Source organism: Callospermophilus lateralis, chromosome 17 (genome assembly GCF_048772815.1).
Source record: "Callospermophilus lateralis isolate mCalLat2 chromosome 17, mCalLat2.hap1, whole genome shotgun sequence".
NCBI lineage: Eukaryota > Metazoa > Chordata > Mammalia > Rodentia > Sciuridae > Callospermophilus > Callospermophilus lateralis.
Genome location: NC_135321.1, coordinates 12,872,842 through 12,885,044, shown reverse-complemented (window position 1 = coordinate 12,885,044; position 12,203 = coordinate 12,872,842). Strand labels below are relative to the sequence as shown.

The 12,203-nt window shown below is 41.3% G+C and overlaps 1 protein-coding gene across 1 annotated transcript in view; it reads left to right on the top strand.

Annotated features, from left to right (window-relative positions):
- The window catches only part of Phlpp1 (PH domain and leucine rich repeat protein phosphatase 1), a 223,954-nt gene that overhangs the window by 184,278 nt on the left and 27,473 nt on the right, over positions 1 to 12,203 (top strand). The window contains exon 12 of the mRNA XM_076836775.2: positions 144 to 306. Within this exon, the coding sequence (XP_076692890.2) occupies positions 144 to 306 (163 nt within the window). The remainder of the gene's footprint in view (positions 1 to 143; positions 307 to 12,203) is intronic.

The window sequence follows — 12,203 nt, the reverse complement described above, 5'->3', positions numbered from 1 at the left end:
GTTTTTGAAAATGACTATTAAAAGTGAGTCTTTAAAGTCATAGTAAATTGTTCTTTTGTTTCTCATTATGTGCATATGTGTGTATTTAAATTGCCCTATAATTATTTTATAACTCCTTCCCCGATGGATTTTCTGTTTTTCAGTAAAATGGCAAAACTGGAGGAACTTGAAGAAATTGACATCAGTGGGAATAAACTGAAAGCCATTCCAACAACTATCATGAATTGCAGGCGCATGCACACTGTGATTGCTCACTCCAATTGTATTGAAGTTTTCCCTGAAGTTATGCAGCTCCCAGAAATCAAGGTATGTGGGTTGATTTCATAAACTCTAGGTTTCAGGTCAGCAAAGAAAGTTGGCTTTCCTAATTCATCAATTCAAAATGTTGGCACCTTTGCTGAATTTGACTCACAATGAAGACTCACAGCAGCCCCTCCCTCCATTCAAAACAAAACACTGGACTGGATGTTCAGGTAATTTGTATTCTTGGGCTTTGTCCCTAACCATTGGAATGACGCGAGGCTATCCACTAGCCACTCAATTCTCCTAACCATTGGAATGACACGAGGCTATCCACTAGCCACTCAATTCTCCTTCCCCTGTCTGTCCAGTAGTACTTGTGTCACTTATTTTCAGGTTGCTTATGTGACTCAAAAGATGAGTCAGTTGTGAGAACAGTTTGAAAAAATTAATAGTACCACACTGCCCACTGCTTGCTCACCTAAATTAAATATCATACACCACCATAATAGCCAATCAGAATTAGAATAAGATATATTCCATGCTTGTATAATTATATCAAAAGGGACTCTACTGTCATGTATAACTAAAAGGAACCAATAAAATTTTAAAAATATTATTTGAAAAAGTGATAGTTATCTTATTCTAGAAGTCTGAGTTGATATTTTAGTGTTCTTTCATATGAAAATATTTTAAGTGGTAGTATAAGTATTTATATACATTTAAACTTTCCAAAAAAGAAAATTTCTGGTAAAAGTAGTTAGTATATTTCAAATGGTAAATATGCCTATGAAGTCTTCACCGCAAAATGAGCCCTAGAGTATATTTTTAATGGAAAAAGATATATTATTTCTAATAGTCCTGTCTGTATTACAATATTATTATTGAGTTAATATCCCTAAATTTTATTCATATTCCTTCTATAAAATAAAGTACAATAGTTATTAATTTTAAAGTATCTCATAAAAGTATTAAGTTCATTTCAGTTATAAAAACTTAGGCTTAAGGTATAGCTCAGTGTCAGGGTACTCGCCTGACATGTGTAGGGGTTCAATCTTTAGCACTTCAAAAAAATAACAACAGCAAATGAAATAGATCTCCATCTGGATACCAGTTAGCTCTCAGTCAACTAATGAGAAAACATGATCCAAATGACCACTTAAGCCAAACTTGGCTTGATTGGACCTGGACCTGACTCATGCCAAGGTTACTAGTGGCTGACAAACCCCGGAAATGCCAAGAGGATAAGGTACTTGTTCTCCTTCCTTGGGGTCCTCCATTGAACTGCATAATGGCCAGATTGATAATGTAATAATCTTGCCCCCAAACCCAAGCTTTTAGTTTAGTAATTTCTAGTTAGTGACTTATTATAACCCTTTTGAAGTGTATTGTAAGCAAATGAAGTATGTTTTAAGCAATGGAAATATGGTGAATAAAATTTGTGATGTGGGATTTAAAAAGTAACTTCTTTGTATCAAATTTCTATGTTCTTGTGACTTTTTGACTTAAATTACTGGGTCACCATCTTTTACAATGTTATACCTTTTCTTAAGGAGATTATTTCATGTTTGTAGTTTGGTTTGCAGTAATAAACTAAGATATGTTGAGTGAGCTCATCTCTAGAATCTGTTTTACTTTAACTGGGCATGAGTATTTTTAATATGCTGTATTCTTGAGGGCAGTGGATATTGGAAGCTGAAAAAATAAACAGCCCTCACTTTGGGCACTGAGCAGCTCTCAGTCAGCTAGAGAGGAGAGCAATCCCATACTCACCATGTGGGCCAGACTTGGCATGGTTGAATTCAGGCAAGCTCTGTTTGTTGTTCTTGTCTGTAAAGTGCAACAAAAGAGAGACCATTAGCTTGGACATAAAAATGCAAAAGAATGAGGGGAGATGGCTGGGTGTTGGAATGGACAGAAGAAAAAGGACTAAATTTTTGGGAAATGAAGACAGATCAGAGACCCCAATTAGGTGTCAACTGGGTGGAGTAGTTGACCTAGTAGACTCACAGTTACTCCCCAAATTGAAACCAGGAATAGTCACCCTGGTCCTGGATTCAGATTATGTAATAGTCATTCAGGAACTCTTTTAGCAGTCAAGGGAGTCTTTTGTCAATTCCTGTTTGGGACAGGGTTCCGTATGAGGGCTCAGGAAAGAGGGAGCAAGCAGTGTCTATCAGGAGGTGGCCATGGAAGCCACTTTGCTTTCTGCTTCTTGCTTCCTGCTTCACAAGGAACAGTCTAGTAGGAAACCCAAGACTGTATAGTCTCACTACCTTTCAAAATTGACAAACTGGTTTTGATAAAAGGTGAGGGCAAAAGACCTTCATAGGAGTTTAGTGGGTGGGTGGAAGAGCAGTTGGGAGCAACTGAGAGACTAAAACTCCGGTGTGACTGTCTGGAATAAACCACATCAGAGAAATCACTCCTGGGGTTCAAGACCCAGTACTGGGGAGTGTGGAATGAGAGAGGGAGGGAGACATCCTTGACAGCAGTGTGAGGAGTGGATCAGAGGGAGGCAAGACTGAAAGTGTAGTTAAAATGCAGTTACATTCCGTGAGGGGAAATGTGGTGTGGGTCAGAACCTGGGTAGGAGAACTGGATGGACAGATGGGTGCTAGCTGCAGTGAATTACTCAGAGAAGCATGGGAAGCAGATGGGTCTGTTAAGATTACACGCACCAATATTATCTTTATAAACAATCACCCTTCTGAGCTCATCTATCTGCAGAACTCTGAAAATTTAAATCTTCAGGTGACATTAAAAATTGCTTTTAGCAGTTGCACAAAATTCTGTGTTGCTCTGGAGTGTCTTTCGTTTTTAATACTATAAGACATTCTCGAGGAGGAAGAAGATGGCTGCGAAAGGAGTGCAGCACTCCCGTGTACTGCGTCACTGAGCAGGAAAAAGACAAGGTAGAATGGATAAAAGCTAGCTTGTTAGGAATTTCCAGCAAAATTGGAGTGCTCCGAAACCTAGAGGAAGGATTTCCATTGCATAAGGACCTGCTACTGGAGCTCAAACGCGAGAGATTTGTCCGCACGGAGGGTCACACTGCGTATGCAGCAAATCGCCCTGCGGCCAGAGTCTGCGGCGCTCGCTGGGAAACGACGGTAAGATAACAATGCAAAGATACAGTGCTACGGATTCTGCAGGCTCCCGCCAGCTGTGCAAATACTGTACTCAGAGCTGAATTCTGGGCTTGAGACGGGGAAGGAAGCCATCCAATTCGGTTCTCCACATCGGTCAGACCACAGAGGAAGCCAGCGGCCACCATCTTGGAGAGCTGACGTCATCATCTCTGTTTTTTGTTTTTTTTTTTTTTTTTTTTTTGACTGATCACAGCTCTTTCAGCTATAGATCAGCGGGGAAAACTTAAGGGCCCCTCCCAGCTCTCCTGTGAGCGCAATAGCCAGACCGAGGGCGGCACGGAGCCGGCGGGAGACGTGGCTTCGGCGAGGGAGCCGGCGGCTGCGGCGAGGGAGACAGCGGCAGCGGCGGCTGCGGCGAGGGAGCCGGCGGGAGCTGGGGCTGCGGCGAGGGAGCCGGCGGCAGCCGGGGCAGCGGCACGGGAGCCGGCCGGAACCGGCGGGAGCCGCAGCAGCGGCGCGGGAGCCGGTGGGAGCCACGGCGGTGCTGGCACAGGAGCCGGCGGGAACCGCGCAGCGCGGGACTCCCAGCTACCGCTCCCACCAGTGCTGACAACTGAGGTCTCTTGCACCGACTCGCCTTGGCATGGGACTCACGGCTACAGCTCCCACCGGTGCTGACAACTGAGGTCTCTTGCATCAGATACGGGGGCGTGGCTACCAGAAGGTAAGCAAGTTTGCTGGGGGTGCTCAGCCCCAAGCTCTACAAACTAAGGGCCTGAGGGAGGCAAACAAGGAGAGTGTGCCCAGGCACTAATGAAACAGCTGCTCCACGTGTGTGCAAGGTAGGCAGAACTGTGACCACCGACAAAACAGGTCCAGTGGACTGCCAGACACATCGCTCAGATTGGGGGAGGGGCAGAGCCGCCAGGCGCCTGCAAGTTACGCAGACCTGCGAATCACCAGCTGATCAGACCCAGCAACCGCGGAGCGGCAGAGCCACCCCGGGCCTGCAAGGTAGGGGCACTTGCCACCCACTGGCAGGTCAGGCCCAACAAATTGTGGAGGGGCACAGCTGCCCCACGAGCCTGCTAGGTAGGCAGAACCCTGACTACCAACAGAACAGGCCCAGAGGCCGGCCAGACACATCGCCCCGCCCCAGTTGGGGGAGGGGCAGAGCCGCCGGGCACCTGCAAGTTACACAGACCTGCGACTCACCAACAGATCAGGCCCAGCAACCGCGGAGCGGCAGAGCCACCCCCGGGCCTGCAAGGAAGGCGCACTTGCCACACACCAGCAGGTCAGGCCCAACAAACTGCGGAGGGGCACAGCTGCCCCACGAGCCTGCTAGGTAGGCAGTACCCTGACCACCAACAGAACAGGCTCAGAGGACGGCCAGACACATCGCCCCGCCCCGGTTGGGGGAGGGGCAGAGCCGCCAGGCGCCTGCAAGGTAGGCAAACCTGCGTCTCACCAGCATATCAGGCCCAGCAACCCGCGGAGCGGCAGAGCTACCCCCGGGCCTGCAAGGTAGGTGCACTTGACACCCATTGGCAGGTTAGGCCCAGCAACTCTCGGAGGGACACAGCTGCTCCACGCACGTGCAAGGTAGGCGGAACCGTGACCACTGACAAAACAGGCCCAGTGGCCCGCCAGATACATCGCCCCAGTTGGGGGAGGGGCAGAGCCGCCACCAGCGCCTTTTAGGTAGACAGACCTGCAACCAACAGACAGAACGGGCCTAGTGGCCAGCGGAGGGGCAAAGCCACTGCTCACGCCTGCAAGGTAGACGGACCTGTGACCACCGAAAGAACAGGCCCATCGAAAGTACAGGCACAGCGGCCTCCCGGCGTGGTAGGCACATTGCCTCAATTGGAGGAGGGGAAGAACCACCGCCAAAGCCTGCGAGGGAGACTTTGCAGCTATACAAGAGCAATATAAATATATAGGGGGAAAAATCAATAACACAACAGTTTCACCAAGCAGAAAGAAACGCGATCAATATGAAAAGACAAGGAAAGAAAGGACCACAAGCAATGCAGGTCAACTCAACTTTAGAAGAGGTAATTTCTGCAGCAGATGGAATGTCAGATAAAGAATTCAGGATATACATGCTTCAGATGATCTGGAGTCTCAAGGAAGACATTAGACAGCAAAATCAGTCAATGAAAGACCACTTCGACCACTTTGACAATCAATTACATAAACAAATCCAAGAAGTAAAAGATCAATTATACAGGGAGATAGAGGTTATAAAAAACAAACAAACAGAAATCCTGGAAATGCAGGAAACAATAAACCAACTTAAAAACTCAATTGAGAATACTACCAGCAGAGTAGAACACTTAGAAGATAGAACATCAGACAATGAAGACAAAGTATTTCAACTGGAGAAGAACATAGACAGCTCAGCAAAGCTGTTAAGAAACCATGAGCAGAACATTCAAGAAATATGGGATAACATAAAGAGACCAAACTTAAGAGTCATTGGGATACAGGAAGGTACTGAGGTCCATACCAAAGGAATGAGCAATCTATTCAACGAAATAATACGAGAAAACTTCCCAGACTTGAAGAATGAGACAGAATCCCAAATCCTAGAAGCCTACAGGACGCCGAATGTGCAAAATCATAAGAGATCCACACCTAGACACATTATAATGAAGATGCCCAACATACAGAATAAGGAGAGAATTTTAAAAGCTACAAGAGAAAGGAAGCAGATTACATTTAGGGGTAAACCAATCAGGATAACAGCTGATCTTTCAACACAGACTCTCAAAGCTAGAAGATCCTGGAATAACATATTTCAAACACTGAAAGAAAAGGGGTTCCAACCAAGAATTGTGTATCCCGCGAAATTAAGCTTCAGGATGGAAGATGAAATTAAAACCTTCCATGATAAACAAAAGTTAAAAGAATTTGCAGCTAGAAAACCATCTCTTCAAAACATCCTTGGCAAAATATTACAGGAAGAGGAAATGGAAAATATCAATGAAAACCAACAGCGGGAGGTAGTACAGTAAAGGGGGGGGGAATAATCAAAGAGGAAAACAAACCATGTTTAGTAACATAAATAAACAAATATGGCTGGAAGAACAACCCATATCTCAATAATAACCCTAAATGTTAATGGCTTAAACTCACCAATTAAGAGACACAGGCTAGTAGAATGGATCACAAAACAAGACCCAACAATATGCTGCCTTCAGGAGACGCATTTGATAGGAAAAGACATACATAGACTGAAGGTGAAAGGTTGGGAAAAATCATATCACTCATATGGACTTCGGAAACAAGCAGGAGTGTCCATACTCATATCAAATAAAATAGATTTCAAGCCAAAGTTAATCAAAAGGGATGAAGAGGGACACTACATACTTCTTAAGGGAACCATACACCAACAAGACATAACAATCATAAATATATATGCCCCAAACAATGGTGCAGCTATGTTCATCAAACAAACTCTTCTCAAGTTCAAGAGTCTAATAGACCACCATACAATAATCATGGGAGACTTCAACACACCTCTCTCACCACTGGACAGATCTTCCAAACAAAAGTTGAATAAGGAAACTGTAGAGCTCAATAACACAATCAATAACCTAGACTTAATTGACATATATAGAATATACCACCCAACATCAAGCAGTTACACTTTTTTCTCAGCAGCACATGGATCCTTCTCAAAAATAGATCATATATTATGTCACAGGGCAACTCTTAGACAATATAAAGGAGTAGAGATAATACCATGCATCTTATCTGACCATAATGGAATGAAATTGAAAATTAACGATAAAAGAAGTAAGGAAAAATCATGCATCACCTGGAGAATGAACAATAGGTTACTGAATGATCAATGGGTTATAGAAGACATCAAGGAGGAAATTAAAAAATTCTTAGAGATAAATGAAAACACAGACACAACATATCGGAATCTATGGGACACATTGAAAGCAGTTCTAAGGGGAAAATTTATTGCTTGGAGTTCATTCCTTAGAAAAAGAAAAAACCAACAAATAAATGATCTAATACTTCAACTCAGAATCCTAGAAAAAGAAGAGCAAAACAACAGCAAAAGAAGTAGAAGACAAGAAATAATTAAAATCAGAGCTGAAATTAATGAAATCGAAACGAAAGAAACAATTGAAAAAATTGACAAAACTAAAAGTTGGTTCTTTGAAAAAATAAATAAAATTGACAGACCCTTAGCCACGCTAACGAAGAGAAGAAGAGAGAGAACTCAAATTACCAGCATACGGGATGAAAAAGGCAATATCACAACAGACACTTCAGAAATACAGAAGATTATCAGAAACTATTTTGAATACTTATACTCCAATAAAATAGAAGATAGTGAAGGCATCGATAAATTTCTTAAGTCATATGATTTGCCCAGATTGAGTCAGGAGGATATTGACAACCTAAACAGACCAATATCAATTGAGGAAATAGAAGATACCATCAAAAGACTACCAACTAAGAAAAGCCCAGGACCGGATGGGTATACAGCAGAGTTTTACAAAACCTTTAAAGAGGAACTAATACCAATACTTTTCAAGCTATTTCAGGAAATAGAAAAAGAGGGAGAACTACCAAATTCATTCTATGAGGCCAACATCACCCTGATTCCTAAACCAGACAAAGACACTACAAAGAAAGAAAACTACAGACCAATATCTCTAATGAACCTAGATGCAAAAATCCTCAATAAACTTCTGGCGAACCGGATACAAAAACATATCAAAAAAATTGTGCACCATGATCAGGTAGGATTTATCCCTGGGATGCAAGGCTGGTTCAATATACGGAAATCAATAAATGTTATTCACCACATCAATAGGCTTAAAAATAAGAACCATATGATCATCTCGATAGATGCGGAAAAAGCATTCGACAAAGTACAGCATCCCTTTATGTTCAAAACTCTAGAAAAAATAGGGATAACAGGAACATACCTCAATATTGTAAAAGCAATCTATGCCAAGCCTCAGGCTAGCATCATTCTGAATGGAGAAAAACTGAAGGCATTCCCTCTAAAATCTGGAACAAGACAGGGATGCCCTCTCTCACCACTTCTGTTCAACATAGTTCTCGAATCACTGGCCAGAGCAATTAGACAGACGAAAGAAATTAAAGGCATAAAAATAGGAAAAGAAGAACTCAAATTATCACTATTTGCAGATGACATGATTCTATACCTAGCAGACCCAAAAGGGTCTACAAAGAAACTATTAGAGCTAATAAATGAATTCAGCAAAGTGGCAGGCTATAAAATCAACACGCATAAATCAAAGGCATTCCTGTATATCAGCGACAAATCCTCTGAAATGGAAATGAGGACAACCACCCCATTCACAATATCCTCAAAAAAAATAAAATACTTGGGAATCAACCTAACAAAAGAGGTGAAAGACTTATACAATGAAAACTACAGAACCCTAAAGAGAGAAATAGAAGAAGATCTTAGAAGATGGAAAAATATACCCTGTTCATGGATAGGTAGAAGTAACATCATCAAAATGGCGATATTACCAAAAGTTCTCTATAGGTTTAATGCAATGCCAATCAAAATCCCAACGGCATTTCTTGTAGAAATAGAGAAAGCAATCATGAAATTCATATGGAAAAATAAAAGACCCAGAATAGCAAAAACAATGCTAAGCAGGAAGTGTGAATCAGGCGGTATAGCTATACCAGACTTCAAACTATACTACAGAGCAATAGTAACAAAAACAGCATGGTACTGGTACCAAAACAGGCGGGTGGACCAATGGTACAGAATAGAGGACACAGAAACCAATCCACAAAACTACAACTATCTTATATTTGATAAAGGGGCTAAAAGCATGCAATGGAAGAAGGATAGCATCTTCAACAAATGGTGTTGGGAAAACTGGAAATCCATATGCAACAAAATGAAACTGAATCCCTTTCTCTCGCCATGCACAAAAGTTAACTCAAAGTGGATCAAGGAACTTGATATCAAATCAGAGACATGGCGTCTGATAGAAGAAAAAGTTGGCTATGATCTACATACTGTGGGGTCGGGCTCCAAATTCCTCAATAGGACACCCATAGCACAACAGTTAATAACTAGAATCAACAAATGGGACTTACTCAAACTAAAAAGTTTTTTCTCAGCAAAAGAAACAATAAGAGAGGTAAATAGGGAGCCTACGTCCTGGGAACAAATCTTTACTCCTCACACTTCAGACAGAGCCCTAATATCCAGAATATACAAAGAACTAAAAAAATTAGACAATGAGATAACGAATAACCCAATCAACAAATGGGCCAAGGACCTGAACAGAAATTTCTCAGAGGAGGACATACAATCAATCAACAAGTATATGAAAAAATGCTCACCATCTCTAGCAGTCAGAGAAATGCAAATCAAAACCACCCTAAGATACCATCTCACTCCAGTAAGATTGGCAGCCATTAGGAAGTCAAACAGCAACAAGTGCTGGCGAGGATGTGGGGAAAAGGGTACTCTTGTACATTGCTGGTGGGACTGCAAATTGGTGCGGCCAATTTGGAAAGCAGTATGGAGATTTCTTGGAAAGCTCGGAATGGAACCACCATTTGATCCAGCTATTCCCCTACTCGGTCTATTCCCTAAAGACCTAAAAAGAGCACACTATAGGGACACTGCTACATCCATGTTCATAGCAGCACAATTCACAATAGCAAGACTGTGGAACCAACCTAGATGCCCTTCAATAGACGAATGGATAAAAAAAATGTGGCATTTATACACAATGGAGTATTACTCTGCATTAAGAAATGACAAAATCATAGAATTTGGAGGGAAATGGATGGCATTAGAGCAGATTATGCTAAGTGAAGCCAGCCAATCCCTTAAAAACAAATGCCAAATGTCTTCTTTGATATAAGGAGAGTAGCTAAGAACAGAGTAGGGACAAAGAGCATGAGAAGAAGATTAACATTAAACAGGGATGAGAGGTGGGAGGGAAAGGGAGAGAGAAGGGAAATTGCATGTAAATGGAAGGAGACCCTCAGGGGTATACAAAATTACATACAAGAGGAAGTGAGGGGAAAGGAGGAAAAATATAAGGGGGAGAAATGAATTACAGTAGAGGGGGTAGAGAGAGAAGAGGGGAGGGGAGGGGGGAGGGGGGATAGTAGAGGATAGGAAAGGCAGCAGAATACAACAGACACCAGAATGGCAATATGTAAATCAATTGTTGTGCAAATGATGTGATTATGCAATCTGTATATGGGGTAAAAATGGGAGCGCATATCCCACTTGAATCAAAGTGTGAAATATGATATATCAAGAACTATGTAATGTTTTGAACAACCTACAATAAAAATTAATTTAAAAAAAAAAAAAAAAAAAAAAAAGACATTCTCTGATTCCTGAGTTTGACAGCCACTACCTCCTGAACTACCCACACCTGTTAGTCCTTTAACTCACATTCTGTCAACGTCAGTAGGTTGATTACAGTTACCCCCCATTTGTTGTTTCACTGTGCTGATGTGTACTGGCTGTGCTGGCAACAGAGCCCATTATTAAACAGTATTATCAGTTTTCATTAAAATCTGGCTAACTGTTCATACAGCATTATTTATAATAGTAAAAGGGAATAACTATTTTCCTTTTATTAATATTTAGGTTAAGTGAATTAATAACATATACTGAGAGTATAGGGTTTTTAAATGATAGTATCTTAGGCTATTCAAACTACTATAACAAAATACCTTAGGCTGGGTAACTTATAAACAACATAAACTTAACAGTTCCAGAGGCTGGGAAGTATAAGATCAAGGTGTCACCAGGTAACAAGGTCCTTTCCTCATAAATGGTGATATAGTGTCCTCACACAGCATGAGGGGTGAACAGACTTCCTCAGGCCTCTTTTATAAGGGCACTATGTGGGTCACGAGGGCAGAGTCCTCATGACCTGCTGACTTCCTAAAGGCCACACCTCTCCACACTGTCACATTTGAGATTAGATTTCAATGTATAAATTTGGAGGGATACTAACATTCATAACGTAGAAGATGGAAATGAAGATAGGAAAAATGGTTACAATGGAATAATAAAAGAGTAAATGAAATATAATGAAATTATACCTACATTTTAAGAGTTTTTAAAAAATATCAATAGTAAGGCAAATAAAGGGGGAGAACCCAGAATGCTAACAAGGTTTGTGTTGGGTAATAGATTTGGAGGTAAGTCTTCTGAGCTTCTCTGTTTTCTGAACTTTTTTAAAATTTTATTTTAGTTGTAGATGTACAAAATGCCTTTGCTTTATTTTTATTAATTTTATGTGGTGCTGAGGATCAAACCCAGTGGCTTCCACGTGCCAGGCAAGTGCTCTACAACTAAACTACAACCTCAGCCCATTTTCTGAACTTTTAAAAATGTGTCTCTAATGCTCTTATAATAAAATGTAACTTCAAATAGTAATATCATTTTATATCATTGTTATTATGTGGAAGCCACAGTATGATGAAATATTTTGTTTGGAAGCATTGAATTACATAGTCTGTTGAGAATATAGTTCTCCAAAACTGTAGGTTTTCATTTTATCCAATCTCTACACTCGCCCAATCCATAATAGATTTAAATTCTTTAAGAATTTAAGTAAAAGGAAGATGTCCACTTTGATGATACTGAAATTCTTGGATACAATTTCCTTTTCAGCCATCTTGAGATTTTAAATAGGCTTTTAAAGTTTTTTTGTTTTTTTAAAAATTATACTAGGGTGCTAACTCTCAAGCCAGATCATTGAAAGCTCTCCTGTTGAACAGTGTGCTCCATTTTCTTGAATCCAGAGCACTCATAGTCACTCTTTTCTCCTGTGCATGGGTCCTTCTCAGAACAGAAGGGTGGTA